This window comes from Musa acuminata, chromosome BXJ1-4 (assembly GCF_036884655.1).
Source record: "Musa acuminata AAA Group cultivar baxijiao chromosome BXJ1-4, Cavendish_Baxijiao_AAA, whole genome shotgun sequence".
Classification (NCBI taxonomy): Eukaryota; Viridiplantae; Streptophyta; class Magnoliopsida; order Zingiberales; family Musaceae; genus Musa; species Musa acuminata.
Window position 1 is genome coordinate 36885072 of NC_088330.1, and position 21507 is coordinate 36906578.

Below are 21507 nucleotides of genomic sequence, written 5' to 3' on the forward strand. Positions count from 1 at the left end.
ATTCGAAAAAATTCCCTTTTTTAATTTTAAATATTCAATGATCTTTTTTTTAGAATGTCATGATAATTAAGAAATAAATTAGCTCACATCAATCTGATGTAATCCAATTGATAATTAAATTTGGCCACATTTAATCATTATATGATTTTTTGAGAAAAAAATCATCTTTCTGCGTTTTGATGGAAAAGTGCTTCTCATTTGTGATAGTTGGTGACACCTCTATCACTCAGTATGTGTAGGAGTTCAAAAATAATTAAAGAGCGAGTATAATTTCTCTGATACTCGAATTATGATTAATTGAAAAAAAAATAAAATCATGGGTAAACAATGATTGAAGTCATTGACTACCATATCATTCGCTCTTCATGTCAAGTTAGATGATTACATAGTGAATCGCAATAGAAGGGTGAGTTTCTCCCTATCAATAGTGTTATAGTATTTTCAATAATATCAAGAAATATTATATTATAATATTTTTATATTATGTTATAGTATTTTCTTAGTAGTGTAGAAAACACTATAATGTAATATAAAAATAGTATAAATGGACCAATTTACCCTATGGATCAATCCATATAGGAAAAAAAAAAAAAAAGATGATTGGGGGGCATTTGGATATTAAAAAAAATTAAAAATTTTGAAAATAAGACTACTTGAGAAAAGTTGAAAGAGAAGCTTTTGTCCAGCATTCACACTTAATCATTTACTTTATAAAAACTTTAAATATAAGATAAAATGTTAAAGGGGTTGAATGTCTCAATCGATAAAATATATTATGATTTTTGTATAATAAAATATACTATAAATTTTCATTAATGAATATTTTATTAATCTCAATTGACTCAGTATGCATATATGTAGTCATGTATCTATTTAATTTTAAATAAAATTTATTAGACAAAGTTTTAACCATGGGATAACATCAGATTCAATTATTAAATTTGAGATCTCCAGTTTAATAGCTTGTTTAGTTTATAATATTTTTTCATTACTAAATCCGTATAAGCAAATCAGCACTTCTATCGTTGTTCTGAAAAATAAATAAATAAATAAATAAATATGCAGCTTAAATCATCTTGATATTGATTTTTTCGTTAAATAAAATATGAATTATACGAAGCTAATTTTAAGATACTTGGAATATTTTACTGTGTAATCCATATGAGCTGGCTCGAGCCTCGTTTGTACATTATGGTGGAGGAAGAAGGCCGCACTCCCGTAAAAGCTTAATGGAGAGTCGGTTTTACCTCACATCGTTGTTAACTGATCATTCGATGTCTCATTTGCTCTCTCCCGGAGCCCTGGAAAGAAGGGGATAAACCCTAATCCTCGGAGCTTCTTGGGATGCGAGAACCCGGCGATTCACTGATCTCTGTCAGAGTGTCACCATGGGGGCGAGTCGGAAGCTGCAGGGCGAGATCGATCGGGTGTTGAAGAAGGTGCAGGAAGGCGTCGATGTCTTCGATAGCATCTGGAACAAGGTGTGTTGAATTATCGTCCGTTTCCTTCTTTTCTTTTATTGTTTTTGTGTATTTGATGGTCTCGGGGACGTTTTGGTAGGTTCACGACACCGAGAATGCGAACCAGAAGGAGAAATTCGAGGCGGACTTGAAGAAGGAGATCAAGAAGTTGCAGCGATACCGCGATCAGATCAAGACATGGCTCCAGTCGAACGAGATAAAAGACAAGAAGGTTAGGGTTTCATCCTCCGGGTGGATTTCATTATTGTTGGAAGATCTTTGATCACGCGCACACATTGCGACCTATTTGTTATGTCATCTTTCCGGATATCGGTTCCTTTGTTCTCGCCCTTCCGGTCCTAGGGATTGTGATGCTGTTGAAAGAATGCATCTTGATTCAGCGATTATTATCGAAATGATTCTACTTCGAAAGAAAAAAAGTTCTTGGAATGAAGGAGATCGCCTTGTTGCATAATTTGGGATATAAATTTGAATGTTCTGTGACAGTTGAATATTACCTTGGTTCGCATCTATTCAGTGTCAAAATAGATGTACCTTCTTATCCCCATTGGACTTTGCAAGTCAGCTTCATAAATTCAAATGGGAACAACTTTAAAATTTAAACAAAATATGCATTGCGTTACTTTGACACTTATGCTTGTTGTGCCTCCTTTTTCACTTGGTAGTGCTAGATCTTTCAGGAAGTTTTTATCATAATGCTTAACATTGATTAGCTTACTAGATGAGCGGTTTGATAACCCCGCTTTTAAATTTCTTGATGGTTAAGGTGATAATATGGTGAATTACACTTTTGATTTAATCACTCATTTTCTTAACAACTATTTGACTCTCTAGAGAATCTCAATGCTGGTTCTTCTCAGTGTTCGAACATGGTTTTCAATTTTTTTCTGAGCTGGGGTGTCAATGGCCAGTTTTTCCTATGGCCTTTTGAACACTCTGATGCATTTGGGTTTCCATGGTACTGTTCTTTCATTACCTTTCTGTTGCTTGCTTGATCTGGTAATACACAATAAAGTTAGTAATTCAAAAGCTTCTTATTAATATCTTTTATTGAGGCTGGTAGCATCTTTTATACATGCTACAGTGGCATCTATTTATGTCATTATTCTTTGATATACTAATCAGAAATTATATCCTCTATAGTATTTTCATGGTAAAAAACTAGAGAAAGGTCAATTAGAGATGATTTTATTTATAAAGTAAGACATGATAAAAATGAAGAGAAGCTTTTGGCACACTGTGTGATTACGTATCTTTTAGACTGAATAATTTTACGACATGACTGTAAGACAAGCCACGCCATGGGGATCAATAAGTTGGGCAATCAGGAACAACATATTTAATTGCATTCAAACCGGAGGTGACAATGTTGAGTTACATGACAGTTAGCCCATGAAAATGGTGCTTTAGTATTCAGCTACTTCCAAATTATTGACTAAAAGTTATATTAAGTTATTGATTGGATGTGTCATTCAAAGCTTTATTTTTAGACGCTATTAGTTGATAGTCGTTGACAAATTTTATTGTCACATGTTTTGATATTATATGTTTTTTGTACTTGTCATTACACTTCATCCTTGCACGGAATTTTCTACTTTTCCATTCACTTTTCAAGGTTTATTCAACCAGTTTGTTATGTTTAATTCTGAATTTATTATGATTGAGGTATTGCTAATAAAATACTGCTTTCTTATAAATTTGGGGTTTATAGTTATGTGTTTGACAATCAATTTTGTGATATACCTTGACATAGGTTAATGCCTCTTATGAGCAGGCTCTCCTGGATGCTCGCAAGCTCATTGAGCGGGAAATGGAAAGATTCAAGGTTTGTGAGAAGGAGACAAAAACAAAAGCCTTTTCCAAGGAAGGCTTGGGGCAGCAACCCAAGACAGTAAGTTGCATGGTGTCCTTTCACCAACAGTTGACTTTTATCAACAAGTAACCATTTATTTTTTAATCATTATGTCATATGTGCCGTGCCTTTTCTGTTGTGGAGTTTGTTCCGAGGAAGTGCTTATTCATCAGTTGCTAATTTATTTTTAACTTTAGGGTATTTTGAAAAATGAAATGCTCCTTTATTTCTTAGGGCTACTCTGATGCTTATATGATGAGTTCAAGGGAGCATACATTTGAGCATCATGCTCATGTATACTGTTTTCAGGATGTAGTGTATTTTTCTAAATAATGAAACATTCAGTTGTTTGCATTCTCCTATGTTCTTCGTGTGACACGTTCCACAGACTCCAAATTAACATGTATGAAACTGCACTCTTAATCATCTGGAATTTGAGCTTCATTTAATTTTAGCCTTAAAAAACATAGCTACTTTCTAAGGAGCCTTTATTTTTGGGTCCTTGATAGAGCTATGATAATTTGTTCAACTTACAGTTACATGAACACTAATATACCAACTATCTTGTAACTTGTTCTGAAATGCAAAGTTGTTATCTGAGACAAAATCTACTGCTTTTCATTCTCATTAGTTGCGGTCTTTTATCTTTCTTCCTGTCTTTTTCCTTTATCAGCATACAACAATTCATGTTAGTTTTTTCTACAACAATCCGTGTTAGTTTCTTACTATAGGGGACTTGGTGCATATAAGATAATAAATTAGAGTCTCGAAATTGAGATTGAAGATGCCTTTGCGAAGATGAAATTACCAAAGAGATGCCAGTCTGATGGCATGCTGTTGCAGCTGTTTGTTATATGTATTAAAATTATACTAAATAGTAATACTAAATATGAGATGTTTATTTGATGATTACTACAGATAATAATGAGTATGGATAATGAGTATTTATTTGAAAATATGTTTCTGGAAATGTCAATTAATATATATTTACATCTTCTAAATCCTGGCATGATAAAATTACTAAATGTGATATTGATATAATATAAAGTTTAGTTCATTCCATATTGAATTAGGAAAGAAGAAGAAATTATGAAGTTTTACATGATGCTATTATTCTCTGAGAGTTTAAAGTTGCTGCGGGCAAGCTTTTAAGTGATTTTGTCAAATTTCATCACATTGTCAATAGGATTGTCTTAAAAGTCAAATTGTTATTATTTTGATATTGTTGAAACTTGAAAAATACAGATTAATATTATAGTCCATCATCTGAAATCATAACATATTTCTTAGCCGCATGCTTCTACATTATAAAAAATAAAGAAAAGCATACATATATATAATAAATAACATGTGAAGAGCACGATAAAAAGCTAAACATGTTAAAGTTTGGTAGTAGAAAAAAGTTGTCATTAAAAATACTAGATTTTGTCATGAAGGTTTCTTAATGGGATGGATAAAAAGTTATATAGAGAAAAGAGGAGAAATACCATGACTATAGATAAGAATTGGTTTGAGGGTGAGCATTGGCATCACGTTGAGGTTACTTTTTTGCGGGTTGCATGATCTGTGTTCGAGTCACAAAAGTGGTCTTTCTATTTGCTTGTTCTTTGACACCCCCATTGGTGAGAATCTTTGTGCACTGGGCTTGCCCTTTATAGATAAGATCCAATTTACTAGTTAGAGAAAAACTTGAAGAAAGAGAGCAAAAGAGTGAGTGCCTCCAAGAAATAAGGGTAATATCATGCATCAATTGATGCTTCCTTCTTTGTTAACGGACATCAATGTACAAATTAATCCATAATCTCTCTCTTTTTTTTTCTCTCTCTCTCTCTCTCTTTTACAAAGGGTAAGTGGCAAAGGCAGGATTCAAGTCCAGGAATCCATCTCTCTTAGTGTGACATTATTATGATCTCTGTTAAGAGATTGCTGCTAGCATACAAGAAACATTTATATGAAGAAAATAGTATAGAAAGTTCAAAACTATGACCTAGAACAAAATAATCATGATTGAAACATTATAATTAACACGGGATCTGCATATATCGATGCAACTATGCTTTCTTCCTCTACTCTGTATTTGACCTATCAAGAGGACCAGTTTGACAAGAGTGAGTTTAAGAAAAATAACAAATAGATCAGAAAGGGAACATGGGAGAAGGGGCTGGCTAAAAAGTGGTGGAAGAGGAGATTTGATGTTCATGGGAATCCATATAGAAAGGATCTGCAAATATGTAGTTTTATTTCTCACCACAGTGTTGGGAGGGAGATTTTCTCATGAGGCATGGGAAAATGATTTTGTTACCAACAACAGACATGAATTTAAAGGGTTCCTATATGAGGTTGAGTGAGAAGGATTCCATGTGATATAATTTTAGACATCTAATATTATACCTTGATCCAAACTCTTAAATTATATTTAGAGGAAGTATGCTTGTTGTTCCCCTTGTCTTCCACTTAGCTCTTTCAACCTACCTCTATTTGATCAAATTTTATTTCTTTTAAGAACAACTAGATAAGGAAAGGTATGGACAGGCATAATGATCATTTGCTCATATTTTCTTCTCATGTGCACACTACTACAGCCAGCGCAATAAAAAAAAAATCTGCACAAATACCAGAATATGGAAACTTGATTTGGACCTATGGTAATTAGTAACCTCAAGGTCCTCAACCAATGTTCTAAATCTTGATCATAGCAGTCTGTATGAAGGTCGGACTAAGTGTTTTGGTCAAAACATATAGTTGAATGTTGGTACAATAACATTCATTTTTATTATTTTATTATTTTATTGAATGATACTAGGCAATACAAGTCAGTGTATTGCCTGGCATACGGTATTGTACTGGCCTGGTAGGTTACTGAGAGCTGTATCGGACCAGGATTTAAATCCTGGACCTCAACACCAATCCTCAAAACATATGCTAATTTAGCACTTCAGTTTTGAGCGAGCTGCATCGGCCTGTAAAAGTATTTTACTGTACATGTCTGCTTTTACTGCATATTGTTAAGGAAGCTGAGTTGCTCTAATACTCTGTTGGTCAAATTAGTTGGAGTTATTTCTTTGTTGTTTTTAATTCTATATATGAAATGTTGTTGGAAATAGTTTATGTGTTCTGACTATGTTGATCTGTATTCATTGTTGCCCTTAAAGAACTTGAAATTCGTTTTGCATGTTTGCAACCTTGCTTTTCTGATATTGTCTTTTGGAGTGCTGCCAGGACCCAAAAGAGAAGGCCAAGTCAGAAACAAGGGACTGGTTGAACAATGTGGTAAGTGAGCATATAAGTATGCTATGTGCATCTTCCATCAGCTATTGCTTCAAATTTATAGCTTCTTTGCCTCTACTAATTTGGTCATGGGTGGAGGGATTTCTTTTTTCTTTTTTTGTTTGGGGAAGAAAAAAAGGGGGTAGAGCAGTACGGTGTGTTAATACTCTACTATCGTGGATGAAACTCCTCACTTCTATTAGTGTCATTTTAAAGAGACATTATATTGAACAAGAGGTGTATCTCAGTTCCAATTTGGAAGCTTTGCCCCACGAATATTATCATCTTCATCCTTCTATTGGTTCATGAAACTTGACAAATTTTCTTGCTGTAGCTAATCTAACTCTTGTTTATTCTGTATCTTGAGTTTTTCTTCACTCAAGTACATTAGTTAAGTGATTGTGTGAAATTATTTTAGGTTGGGGATTTGGAAAGTCAGATTGACAATTTTGAAGCTGAAGTTGAAGGCCTTTCTGTTAAGAAAGGGAAAACAAGGCCACCACGATTGGTATTTAATAGAATAACTTTTCTTGCACAATTAACTGTAGCACATTGTTTGCTTTGATACTGAATATCTTGCTTCAGACACATTTGGAGGCATCTATTGCAAGGCACAAAGCTCACATTATGAAATTGGAGTTGATTTTGAGATTGTTGGATAATGATGAGTTGAGTCCTGATCAGGTTAATGATGTCAAAGATTTTCTAGAAGATTACGTCGAAAGGAATCAGGTACATCTTTGTCAAATCTGTCTGGAGTTCTTTTTCCATTATTGTTTCTGACATTTATATAATCAATTCTTCTGGATATGTTTGGCTGGTTTGTATTCATTCATTCTCAATTTCTGTGAAGGAGGATTTTGATGAATTTGGTGATGTTGATGAGCTTTACAGCTCTCTACCACTGGATAAGGTAGAAGCCCTCGAAGATCTTGTTTCACTTGGTCCTTCCAGTCTTGCTAAGGTAACGTGTCTTCGTCAAGTATCTTTTGTTTAGTGTGATATGCTTTTTGAAGGCGAATGTGTTTACCACTTAAAATTGGTGTCAAATGAACATTTTAGAAGTTTTTAAAGTGTTTATTCTGCATTTAGTCGTAGAACATGTTATTCATAAGCTATCTTCTTATTATACCATATTTTCTTTTTTTAGACACAAGAAGAGCTGCAACTCAGAATTTTTTTTCCATGATCGTGCCTGTTAGTAGTTGTAACTTTTTGGAAGGTTTTGTTCCTTTTTTATGGTTGTATTGTTGATTTTTTATACTATTTTATTTAATTCTTGCACTGTGCTATATCATAGGTGGCCCATGACATATCTGAATACTCAAAATTGGAAATGGAATTCATAATGTTGAACTAAGGAATTGAATACTAGTAATATTTCTAAAGTGGAATCTTGTCAGATGATTCAGATCAGTACAGTATGCTATAATTTGGCAAACTTCTGTTGGTATTTATCAATTTGTTTGCAGACCGCTACAATTGGTATGGATTGATTCTTAAATCAATGTGCTCAATGTCAACAATAATAACAACAGTAATAAATTTCCATTTTTTTCAGCTACATTGATCATTTCTGCAATATCATTGGCCAAACTAAGATCATCAAATCTATTTTTATCATTCATATCAAAATGTTTTTAGATTTTCTCTACCTCTACCCACATGGTTAATCCTTATCTACCAATCTTAATGGTTAAGCTTCTAATTGTTAATTATTTGTATACATCTAAATTATTAAAGACTAATAAAATCCACATTGGACATTCCTATTATAGAATCTGTTCAATAGAGGTTAAAAACAATTATAAGCCTATACATGAAGAAATATTAAAAACTTCGACTTTCAGGTCTTCTATCCCTGCTGCTTTTGATCCAGTTAAGTAGCTAATGACTTGACAAGACAAACATGCTTTACTTATTGTAGTGACACAAGTGATTCTGTGTTCACCTAGTTACTTTGTAACAACTGACAACTATATATATCACAACCCATAACATTTCATTTTTTAACATAATCATGGTCGTATGTCACTATGTCTAGCCATCGGGTGTATTGCACATCCTTGGCAATGTCTTAGGCCTATGCTTGTCATCTTGAGGCCCATGCTATATATACTATGCTGACCTGTATGTAGTGGCACATAAAAAGGCAATCCAAGCATGGTTGCTACTGAGATGACCTTTCCCAACATCTTCTGTCCTGATCCTTTCAAGAAATTCATATCTACTATTTATTACATGCACAGTTACATATGTCTTTTAGGCGCATGGATTAGATTGCCATACAGTGCCAGGAAGTTATCGATGTGACTTGAAGTGCATATTGCATCCATGCCACACCACCATGTAAAATGTGTAAAGCTCTCATGAGACTGTATGGTAATCGTGGTATACTGTCATATTTATCATAAACATAACGTCCCGGTGACTTACCAACACTGACATGATAAATGATACTAAATGCGAATGAACACATTTGTTGCACTTGTTTTAGTTTCAAACTTAAGTTGAGTATACATTGTGAGAACTCATATTTATACTTTGGGAATTCATTGACACATTTCTCTTATTTTATGTTCAACCTAAACAAGGTATTGCATATGCAGGCTCTCATTATTTGCCTATTGATGTCTCTATGTTGTGATCTAATTGTATGTTGTTGATATTCACTGAAAATTTGCCATTGGAATTCATTTTAATTCTTACAAATGTCTATGAAGGAATTGAGCGTATGTAATTGAGTGTATGGAATTGTGAGTATTATTTCATTAAAAGCCATGTTTCTACTTATCACCTCAAGCTGTTCTTTATCTTCCTGGATATTTACTTCATATCTAACTGTTTAGTTTTATAAAATTCTCTTTAATTTTCAGTACTTCCCTTTACTTTTATATTCTCTGTAATTAGTGGTGATTGTAATACCAGACTTCCCTGAAAGAGTCACTAAGTTTTTAAACTTATTTTGTATCTTGGTTGACAGGGTGTTGCTTCTGTTTTGACTACTAGTGCACTTTTAGGCTTGAAGAATTCTGTAGCGAGTTTGCCAACACAGTTATCTGTATGTCTTATTTAATGAGCAATAGAGTACACAACGTGAAAAAAATGTTAATCATAGGTATTAGTCAAATTTATTTGTTTTCTTAGTAATGCTAATCAGTAATTGATCAAGTCCAATATATATTAGAAGGTTCATGCTTGTAACAATTCCAACAGCATACCGTCACCCTTTTACTTGTTCTTTAGATGGACCAATTTTGCACAGGAGACATTTTTTAACAGACAGTTACTTGCAGCTGATGCTTAACTACCAATGTAGTAGGTATACCTACCTGAATTACAATTCTGAAGTATGGTTTTTGTTGTTGCACCTGTTCTGACAGAGCATTATTATGATATTGTAATTTTTGTTGTGGGTCATTGAGTGGGTTGATATTTGAATAAAAAGTTCTTAGCATTTAACATATTTAAAACATATTTGGTAGTAGAAGTCTCGTGCAGTGGGCCACCCTTTTTTAAAGAATTATTTGTAATATATCCACTTTTTTCTGGCCTATAATATCTGTGAGAATTGTTACTAATGGTTAATTTTTGAATTTTCTTTCTTTTCGGTCCATATTATTTACAAACATGCTTTGGTCTGAAAAATGCATAATTTTTCTTTTGTGGTTCTGCATAATGGATCTTCTATGTTATCAACAGACTCCTCCGTCATCGAATGAGTTGCAAAACACATGTCAGGACATAGGTGATGATGTAGCTTCTCAGGAAAGTAATTCTGATGTTGCACCAAAAACACCACCATCAAAGAGTGGAGCTATGGGTTCTTTGGCATCAGCAGCTCCTCCTGGTATTAGTTCTGGGTTAACGTTGGGGACTATTTCAGCTGCAACTATGCCTGTACGTCCATCAGTTGCTGGACCAACAGTTGCAGCTATACTTTCTGGGCCATCAAGCGTACGAAGTGTTACAGAGAACTCATCTGCTTCTGTTTCATCATCTCTTCTTAATTCATCCAGCTCGGTGAAGGAGGATGATAATATGACCTTCCCGGTGCGTAGATCATCACCGGTCATCCCTGAAATTGGAATAGGGAAAGGTATAAGCCGAGGGATCTCTAATCAAACATCAATTAGTGCCTCCATGACTTTCAGTTCAGCCGGTGGAATCTCTGGAAATGTTCCTCTTGGTTCTGTTCCTGCAATGTCTGATTTGTCCAAGCGAAACATATTAAATGCTGATGAGAGAATTGGGAGCAGTGGGTTCGCGCAGCCCTTGACTTCTCCGCTAAATAACAGAATCCTATTGCAATCATTGCCAAAAACCAATGATGTAGCTGGTTCAAATGAATCTGATAATGTCGGTGAGGCTTCTGTTGCCGCAGGAAGAGTCTTTTCACCTTCGGTGGTTGCTGGGATTCAATGGAGACCTCAGAGTTCAGCCTCTTTTCAGAATGCAAATGAAACTGTATGTTGTTTGGATAACATTATACAAGTTACTTAACGATTGATTTGATCTTATATATTTTCATTAAATTAATGGTTTTCGTGTTTCTCACCATACTACATCTAATATTGAACGAATGCTTGTGCTAATCGTCCATCCTAAAGTTTCTGGGTTCACATCTTTGATCTTTTTCAAATTTGAATGTGATTGTGGTTTCTCATTTAATTACTGTAAAGATCTCTTCGTCATGGTATCTTATTCTATTCCATTAGAACTAGTAAATTTGTCAGCTTAGGTTTGTGTGTGTATGGACTTGTGATCTTTAATGCTTATCTGGCTGCTAATTATTTAGTTTTGATAAAAAAGGCGCATATTGTCACTTGTCAGTCTATATTGTGGACTTTCTAGTTTCTAGATACATTTACATAATTTTCTGTTCTGCAATGCTTGTCAGTGGCAATTTTAAACTTCATGACGTTTCATTATACTAGCTCAATTTTCTTTGAAATAAACTTTAGCTGAATTATAGAATCTTACTTCCCCTCCTTTAGTTAGTTTCTTGTCAGTCTATATTGTGGACTTCCTCGATACATTTACATAATTTTCTGTTCTGCAATGCTTGTCAGTGGCAATTTTAAACTTTGTGATGTTTCATTATGCTAACTCAATTTTCTTTGAAAGAAACTTTAGCTGAATTATAGAATCTTGCTTCCCGTCCTTTAGTTAGTTTCTGAATCAAGTTCACTGATCATATTTTATGAGTATCATTTTTGTAGCAGTTCTTATTGTACCAATTGATCACTATAATTGCTAGTTATTAAAACACGTTTTTAATTCCTTTTGTCAGAATTTCTTCAACTGATTCTACTCAGAACCCCAATTGAGAGGGCCTTTTGTGTTGGGCTTTTAAACTTTTCTTTAATTGCTACCACCTACCTATTATTCAGATATGTGTTGGACCCTATCTGTTATGATTTTATTTTTCTGTGCTAGAAAATGAGTTCCATTCTGGTTGTTTGTTGGTTTCGATTCTGAGTTGTTTAGTTACATAGATTTGGTTCGAACTTTTAGCTTCTTAGGTAAGTTGGAGTGAAATAGTATCAACTGCTTAACGAATAATTTAGTCAACGCAAATATATGTTATCGAACAGGAAAAAATTCTGCTTGTAGCATTTGAGTGGATAGATCCAGAATAGCCTCAACTTGTGTGTTGAATGCTTTCGTCAATTCAAAGGTACCTTGTTGAATTTTTTTTTTTTTGGGTCACTATTTTCTGTTTCTATATAATTTTTGCCTGCATCTTTTTGCAAAACTGTCTCTGTGAAGCATTTTCTGCATTTGTCTTGAACTCTCCCTTTGTCTTGTTTGATAATCCATTTACCTGCCTTTAGATATTGGAAAATTTTCGATTGGATTCAGCCCTTTAACTAGTCCCCCTATCCACTAGAAAAGGCTTGGATGGTGATGATTATGATTTGCCACTTGGTTGGTAGATTAATCTGATAGTTTTGTCTTTTCCACACAAGTTGGTCTAGACAGGCCTCAAATTATGTCAACTTAATTTTGCTCTTCTTTTGAGACTAGTTTTAGTTTTTCTTACGGACAGCATTTGAGCCTGAACTTTTAAATAAGTTAATCTTTAAAATTAGGTTCTATTAATTAGAATAAGTCTGATGTTTTGAGCTCTACTGTTGACTACTTTTAGCATGTTCAATTTTTTACTCATGTCTTGTTCCTGTTATCTCTCCTTAGCAATGAAGGGCATCTTTAGTCTATTTTGTGTGGCCCATATAACTCCATAGTGTCGAATACTCTGGGTTGTAATATATTGCCTGTGGCCCTGAGGTTCCAGTTTGATGTGGTTTTCTTGTCCAGAGCCAATTTGGTGGACGGCCTGAGATCACTCCTGACCAGAGGGAGAAATTTTTGCAGCGTCTCCAACAAGTGCAGCAACAAGGCCATAGTAATCTTCTTGGTGTGCCACTTCTTTCTGGTGCTAATCACAAGCAGTATACCACACAACAACAGAATTCACTTTTTCAACAGGTTCTTTCCTTTTGACTTTAAAAACTTAATTTCTGTTTTTATTCCCTGTTTTACCTCTAAGAAGGTCTTTGGTTCTACTATATAGAATCTTTGCCCACACAGTTATTGTCATTACATGCTTAATTTTACTAATAAAATATTAATCTAAACTACCATGTAACATACAAATATATTTTTTCTTTTGATATTTCTCAACTAACACCATCAATTCCAATCCTAATCCCGGATAATAAAGGTGGACTGACAATCAGTGTAAAACTATGTTAGATCTCATGAACAAGCCAAACCCAAATAGTTGGAACTTACAGCCTTGTTGTTGTTGTAGTATATTCCTCAAATAAAATATGCAACCACTGCTGTGGTGCTTTTGTGTGTCTTCAATGTTAAATTGTTGTTCATAAGCTGTAATTAGATGATGATTACCCTTTCTAAGAAACCAAACTTGTGTCTTGTGCAAAATATTGAGACCAACCTAGTCTATTAGAAGGCCTTAGAGCCTTTTTGTTGGTGAACAAATTTTGAATTACTATAAAGAAACATCATACCTGGTGTAGAGGGAGCTTCTCCAAAATCATAGGATATTCGAAAGTAGGGTGAGTTTGACTTCAGGCCTTGGTCACCATCAGATGTGTCAAAGTTATGAGCTATTTGAAGAAACATAGTTAATCTGCAATACCTTTATAAGTTCAGTGATGTTGGGTTTCTTTTGATATGTTGTTGAACATGATAGGTACTCAGTAATTATTGCAAATTTTGCATTTGAAGGTAGAAGGTAATGCTTTATGTTTTTGGTCCAATGGAGTCTATACCTTTAGGACTCTGGAGAAATCCCATGTCCGCCTGTATGCACAGGTAATATGAAATAATTTTGCCATAATTTGGTTGACTTGGAAATAGTTGAATTGATGCTAACTGCTAAGTGAAGTCCACTTTCAATTTTAAGAGATTCAGTAAATAATTGATGGATGATCTGTAAATCTCATCTAATGTGAAACTGGAAACCAGCATGGAAAGAGCCTCAAGCACAAAAATCTGGCATGTACTGGATTGCACCATCTGCAAGGACTTGAATCAGATTATTCCCTTTATCAAATAGGCAATACGACAACTAAGCTAAACAAAGCTATCATTTAATGCAATGAAGAAATGATACAATTCAACTTATGTTTATAATTAACTAATAACTTGTGGGAGAAAATGTTTCCTTTCCTGGAAATTCCATAATTTCACATAATCTCACTGAAAGATATTTTCTCTCAAGATGCTAGCCTTAATAGATAGATCATAGCTACGTACATTCACTAACCTGTAATCTATTGATGGTAGGATTTTTGAGTCCTATCTTTTTGGGAATCGATACGATTCAAAGTAGGAGAATAAAACTCACTGAAAGAGCAAATAAAAATAATAGCAAAAGTTATAAAAAAATCATTGGAAATAGTTGTCCTATTCTACTCCCACTAGGAGCGAGTGATGAGGCTTGCTCAGCCCTCTCCTTTCCTAACTTGACTACAAATGGGTTGCAAATGGCCTTTTTATTTCTATTCCAAGTAGAAATGTCCTGGTGTTCCCTTTTTGAGCTGGAGAAGTCCTAGAAATATGTAATCTTCAAGTTAGATTTGGTTTTCTGGAAGCTGGATTGGGGTTGAATTATTCGCGATGTTCACTTAGATAAAACTCGGCTGCTGGATTGGGCTGCCATGGGTGTACAAAGCGTGTCTGAGCTCCCATAGGTGGATCTTAGTTGAGTACACATAGAATGAGGCTGTCTTAACCTGTGTAGAGGTTATACTGCCTTCTATTGTGTCTTCTCCAATAATGCCTGGAAGAGAGAATTTTGTCAGGAGCCAACCGTAAGAGGTCCTGGTCTGATTTGGATTAAGTGGGACTGAGTTGCATCACAGCATATTAGTATGTTAGCAGGCCTTAAGAAGCTTTTTCGCCCCACCCCCCGCCCCCCCGTTTTATGTGAACTGATACTCTACATTTGCAGATCACTGCTTGTGCTTTATGTTTGTCCTCATGAAAAAATTATATATTTTAAATTAATGCTTGTCCTTTTCAGAATTTATCTCCCAAATCTTTGACTGGAAAATTAACCAAAGGGTTGACAAACCATGTGGATCAGTACATACCATTCGGCACCTACCAGTCCGCACAAGGATCAGAACACGACCACTGGGTTTCGGGCCATCTGCTTGCAAAACAGACCTTATTTCCCAGTAACACTGTGAACTGGGTATTAAACCGACCCAGGGTGAATTTAACTCAAAGAGATCTGTTAGGGTTTCTTTTGAGTCAATATAGAGGGTTGAACAGCGCCTTCTCCCATTCCTCTTCCCCTCTCACTCTCGTTCCTTCTTCCCTCCATCGAATCTTACACCAAATTATCCCAAATCCCACTCAAACCTCTCTCAAATTCAAGCAACAGTTGAAGGGGAGGCCCAATTTCCCAAGGAGAAAGTTGAAATTGAAAATCTGGCTAGATTTTTGTCTAAGTTGGGTAAATCCAAATGTACTTTGTTGACTTAATTACCTTATTTTATGTGCAATTAGATCACGATTAGTGTTGTTCGATCCTTGCATCTTCCATTAAGACTTAATATGGGGCGTGACCCACAAAAACAAATCCTTGAACTATATGGATCTAGTTTAGATTTGCAAGGATCATGGCTTGATCCTAGCAGATATTGACTAGAGCTGCATGGATATAAGCTAGATCCATGCATATTTCTGCATGGTTCTAAGCTAGATCTTTATGGATCTAGGCTTCATCTTTGTCAAAATATGTTGGATCCACATGAGTTTTGTTTGTATTTATCATGAAAAAGATGGAAAATAACCCAAAAATAAATTTTTTTTTGGGTTTCAGCCGATTGAAACGAATCGAAATGTATGTCGTGGCATGTGCCAGCATAACATGTTAGTGTATTGGCACCTACAGGACCCATACCTGTATGGCCATCGATCAGCATAGGTCCAATATCCAAAATTAAAAATGGTAGTGTAAACATTGGTGTTTTTTTGAATGCAGTCTCCATCCTTGTTTACGCAAAGATGCTTGATCTTCACCTCAGGTGTGTCCTTTGATTTGCCTTCAAAGTTGGGAAGCATGAACACGTCAACTTGGTGGGTGTATTCATGTTAGACACAGATACGTCGTTGACACAATTGGACACGTGTCTTTTTGTTTTATTTTATTTTCTAGGACACAACATATCCGTCTCGGACACTTATCCCGTGCCCTTTGGCCTTCCTCTCGTGATGCTTGCGTGTAACGATTAGTTATGTGGCCTTCACGTGAGGGTGAGGAAGCGTGAAATCGAGGGAAATCAAGCTAACTTGTGTCTGCCATCCAATGGAAGGTTGAAGCCATTGTCGCGCACACGATGACCCGTCGGCGACTCACACCCTCGACGACCTACGAATGCACCTCTGTCAGCAATTCGTTGATGACCTTACCATCACCCATCGCATGACCCGTCATCGGCGGCCTCGCTCGTGGGTTTCCCTCAGCGTCCTTCTTGTTGATCCATCGACTATGACTGACAACAAAGCTCGTGTGTTTCCCTTGGCGTCTCTCTTGTCAATCCGTCGCCACCTGTGGTCCATCGCCTTTCATCTGCGACTTCGACGCCTCGCTCGTGTGTAAACAGCAAACCTACGACCTCCGTCGCCTTTCACTCGTGGCCTCGGCGACTCTCTCGTGTTCAAACAACAAACCCGCAACTCCGCTGCAGAAAGCCTTCTTTCTGTTTCTTTTTAGTATTTTTTTTAGGAATTGATCACCTTTTATATTCCCTAAATTATAATGTTACATAACGATATTGATGATAAATTTTGTTACTGCCTCTTATTACTATATAACAAAAGCAAAGTAAGTTATGTGGATATATGTTAGGAATTTATTAAAAAAATACCAAGCATACTATAAAATTCAAATAAGTACTATAAAACTCATATTAATCAAATTATATATATGTGTGTATACACACACACACACACACACACACACGTTTCCTCTCTGTGTTCGTATCCTTGTGTTGCTTCCTAGCTTCAAAGTGATATGTAGTTTTTATGAGGCTTATGACATGTAATAGATATTAACATATTCTTATATGTTTTTGTTTCTTCTCTTCTTGGTCATATATTCAGATGCATGCATATGTGCATAGGGTGATATACTAGTCAAACACCATCTGCTTCTCATCAGTGTTTTAGCAATTAGCAATCATCTAAAATGTGTATGCCTTTGTCACCTAGTTATTTGTTACATTTGTGGCTGTTTGATCATGTTTTATGTGGAAAGTACAGATTGCAAATGTGTGTTTGTGCATTGTCAATGCTTCTGTTGCAATTGATGATGTAGCGATCTTGTTCTAAATCTTCCCTTGTATATTCTGCTAATAATTGGCTGTACCAAGAGCACCCTCGATGCAATCACTGTTTCCTTTGGTATAGAATAATTGAAGAATATACTGACATGAAAAGTCTTCTGTTATGTAAAAGCAACATGTATATCCTAGCCATATTAACCTTCAGGATATTCAGTAATTATGACAAGAGAGGCTTCTGTTGTGATGCTTGATCATGTTCTTTTTGCAAGTTCACTAATATTTTGTGACCTTTACATGTATGCAGTTTAGTTCTCAAGGCACTTCTGTTTCACCTCATGTTGGCCTGCTTGGAGTTCAGGGAGCAGGTCTTGTTTCTGTTAGTTCAGCCTCACATCAACAGCCAACTCCAATTCAACAATCCTCCCAACATCCCTTGGTATCGACGGGAACAAAAGATGGAGGTACCCAGTTTTTTTGTTTTTTCAGATTTTCTGTTTCAGGGAATCTTTCTTCTCATCATTTTTCTATATCATAAAGCAGATGCTGGGCATGCCAGCATAGAAGAGCAGCAGCAGCATAACGAGTCTGAAGATCTGATTGTAGACCCTGCCTCAAGTCCCAGTGTGAGCAAGATGATAACTGATGATGATGTGAAGACATCATATGCGGTAGGCATTTATAAGCACCATTCTTAAATACCCCCAGCTAAGCACTTCAATTTTCGATTGATCACATCTCTTTTAATTTTTTATGCTAATACAATGCATTTTTACACTTATGAGGTAAGACATGCTTCTGAATTATTTAGCATATGTTATATTATATATAATGAGCAGGATCATGTGAGCGCCTCAACCCTGGTTCAGGTGCGCCCGCCCAGACCCAGATGAGGCACTTGGGCCTTACCTAGCCTGGAGTGCCTTGAACAAATCCTCTTTTCACTCCTAAAAGTTATATTTCATTTCTTCTTAATTGTGCACTTCTTTTTTCACTCTATAAGACTGCAAGCACAACCCTCTTTCCCTTCATCTATCTCTTTTGCCTTTCCTCATCTCGACCCTCTTCCCGGACCTTTTCCCACCTAAAATCTCTTTCCATATTCAAGAGTTTGTGGAAGTCAAAATTCTCAAAGAGAACTTTCAATCGAAGATCTTATTTCGACCCAATGACTTATTTCTTCAAATTAGGTAAATCTGAACCCTATTACTTAGCTTAATAACTTAATTTAGGGGCAGTTTTTATCATGTTCCTGACTTAATTAATTGTTCTCCGTTACAAGTAATCTTATGCAGATTATGATAAAAACTGTAAATGTTTCAAGTAAAATTCTATGCAACATGTGTTCTAAGTAAAACATTAATTTTACAAGTTATGTCTGATGCTTCTGTAGGTGATTTTCTTTAATTGAATATTTTCTTTTAACAAAACTCAGATAAATAATAATGGTCAAACATTGATTGATTAGAATTTCTATTTTTTGTATCTCAAATGTAGTTTGGTTGGTTTACAGGATGCAAATTCTGTCTCAGTTGCAGAGGGTAATCAGTTATCTAGAGATACTGATCTTTCACCTGGTCAACCACTGCAATCTAGTCAATCTTCAGCAAGCCTGGGTGTCATCGGTAGGAGAAGTGGGTTAGACCTTGGTGCCATTGGTGACAACATTAGTGGCTTAGCTGGGAATTCCGGTGGTGTGCACGATCAGATCTATAACCTGCAGATGCTTGAAGCTGCATACTACAAACTTCCGCAGCCCAGGGACTCGGAACGTGCAAAGAACTATGTACCAGTAGGAATTTATTTCCTGTGTCATACTTTGAGCGCTGTGTTAATTCTTCCCCTGAATTCTGCCAGACGTTTCAGTTTCATCTAATATATACATTCTGTTTAATTTTTTCAGAGGCATCCTGCAGTGACTCCTGCTAGTTTTCCTCAAATGCAGGCACCAATAGTTGATAATCCTGCCTTTTGGGAACGACTAAGCCTTGATCCATTGGGCACCGATGCTTTGTTTTTTGCATTTTATCATCAACAGGTGTTGAGTCATTTCTTGTGGCCTTTTGGTTCCTTTTCTTCTCTGTTTGAACTGCTAGAATATGTATTTAACTAGATATTAAATAAATATGTTGCATCAGCTGCTGGATATTTTGTACAACTGATGTTTCATTTTTCACTGCAGAACACTTATCAGCAGTATTTAGCTGCCAGAGAATTGAAAAGGCAGTCATGGAGATTTCACAAGAAATTTAATACATGGTTTCAACGGCATGAGGAACCAAAAGTTACTAATGACAACTTTGAGAGAGGAAATTATATATACTTTGATTTTCATATTGCAAATGATGGTTCTCAGCATGGATGGTATGTTGGACTGCATTTAGTTCTCCAAGAGTCTTCATTTTTCGTTGTAAAGATTATTGTACTTGTATTTGTGTTTCTTCAAGTCTTATCACCTCCTTTTCGAAATTTATGACTAGTGTAAACTCATGACCTGGAAATCACTATTCACTACTACTATACATTACCAGTAGTAGATCAAAGATTTAGTTTCTTTTCCAATCTGAAAAAAGGCAACTGAATCATGTGTATGTGCCATATATTTACTGTTTGGTACACATTTGCTGATTTTTCTCTCATTAATAGAATTTGCAAATATTTGAGCTTTGTTATGAGATTTATTTTGCTGGCTTTCTGCTTTATAATCATCTCTCTGCCATTGTTTTTCTTTCTGCTGATTCGTTGAAACCTTGCTTGGTTGCAGGTGCCAGAGGATTAAAACTGACTTCACCTTCGAATATGATTTCCTTGAAGATGAACTTGTGGTGTAGCCTTTCTGAATCACATGTGATCCATCAACTAATTTCAAGTTTTGGTATGTTGCGATCCGTTCTTGTTATATGTTTATAAAAAGATCATATTTGTGAACTAAACGTGGTGACTAAGCCTGATGTTCGGAACCAGCTTTGCTTCTTATCAATCTATTATACAATTTCACCTACAAATTCCACTAGATTCACATGATCTATATGTTTCTTGCACCATTCAGTAACCTCTAGTGATATTGTCACATTCATCTGTGATGTGATAATGCATTAAACTGGCAGACCAAGGCATAGATAGGCGTGTTGCAGCCTTGCAGGGAGAGGACACTACTGGAGGTTGACTCTTGTGTTGCCATGTTGCGTAATGTTATACGATACTCTTTTTTTTTCTTTTTTTTTCCTGCAGGAATTTGGTGATTAAGTTCATGTGGAGCAGTGTAGAATTGCTGATTTGAACTTTTCCCCCTGGAGGAACTTCGATCAGGCAGTTACTGGGTGCAATATTCAATCTAATCATTGGAGGTAACCAAAACAAGAAAGGATTTTGTGGCATAGGATTCCTGATAGATGCTTTAGAACTAGCAACTTATTGTTGCATCTGTATACAAATCGATACATGTAGCTTTTCGAGGTTTCCATGGATTATACAGTTTCACTTGGTTGACACTACCTATTTTGCTTCAAAATGTGTAGGGATTTTAAGATCACATCCTATTTTGTTATTGTTTTAAGCTTTTGTTTCTCACTGTACAGCTGGCTAGCAGGCCTGCTTTGGATGCCTGTTATAATGTTTTGGGGCCAATCCTATTGCAATATAGTATGAAGAAATGGTGGTCATCTCTTATCTCAAATGTGAACTTGTGAATGTCTGTCTTTTTTTTCTTTTTTTTTTGTTATTATTTTATTATAATAGTTTAATATATTTTTAGAAAAATATAGTATTTTATTGTAAGATATGCAATATCGTACCGATGTTTTGAGGTTGGCTCGGTATAGTATGATATCAACATATCGAGCGGTATATCAGGGCGTACCGAACGGTACATCAGGATTTACCGAGTGATTTCTTCTTATTATAGTACTGTAGCATTATTCCATTGTAACATTATAGCACTGTAGCACAATTATTATTGTAGTACTATTTGTCCGGTAACAGACGGTCTGCGTATCGATATGTCGTCGGATCGGCATGTATCACTCATATCGGGTGATATAATTTAAAATTACATATCATGTTTTATTGTTAAATCAGTGCT

At 35.5% G+C, this 21507-nt stretch overlaps 1 protein-coding gene across 3 annotated transcripts; it reads left to right on the plus strand.

Moving 5' to 3' along the window:
* Nucleotides 1-1217: 1217 nt before the first annotated feature.
* LOC135662154 (uncharacterized) lies at nucleotides 1218-21088 on the plus strand. Of its 3 annotated transcripts, none has more exons than XM_065176607.1 (16): nucleotides 1218-1481; nucleotides 1561-1692; nucleotides 3235-3372; nucleotides 6553-6603; nucleotides 7019-7108; nucleotides 7186-7332; nucleotides 7454-7564; nucleotides 10303-11067; nucleotides 12922-13092; nucleotides 17734-17890; nucleotides 17970-18097; nucleotides 18940-19218; nucleotides 19372-19464; nucleotides 19609-19790; nucleotides 20191-20301; nucleotides 20658-21088. In XM_065176607.1, exons 1-15 carry the CDS (start codon nucleotides 1389-1391, stop codon nucleotides 20255-20257), a joined length of 2604 nt encoding a protein of 867 aa, XP_065032679.1. In that variant the 5' UTR covers nucleotides 1218-1388; the 3' UTR covers nucleotides 20258-20301; nucleotides 20658-21088. The 3 variants fall into 3 exon arrangements, with proteins under 3 accessions (XP_065032679.1, XP_065032677.1, XP_065032678.1); XM_065176605.1 differs by having other exon boundaries at nucleotides 1220-1481; nucleotides 19330-19464; XM_065176606.1 differs by having other exon boundaries at nucleotides 1221-1481; nucleotides 3256-3372; nucleotides 19330-19464.
* The last annotated feature ends 419 nt before the right edge of the window (nucleotides 21089-21507 follow it).

Excerpts from the sequence above, each read along its gene's own strand:
- LOC135662154 (XM_065176605.1), top strand. The coding sequence starts at position 1,389 with ATGGGGGCGAGTCGGAAGCTGCAGGGCGAGATCGATCGGGTGTTGAAG. Across the intron at positions 1,482-1,560 it reads TCGATAGCATCTGGAACAAG|GTTCACGACACCGAGAATGC; the intron begins GTGTGTTGAATT and ends ACGTTTTGGTAG. Across the intron at positions 3,373-6,552 it reads TGGGGCAGCAACCCAAGACA|GACCCAAAAGAGAAGGCCAA; the intron begins GTAAGTTGCATG and ends GAGTGCTGCCAG.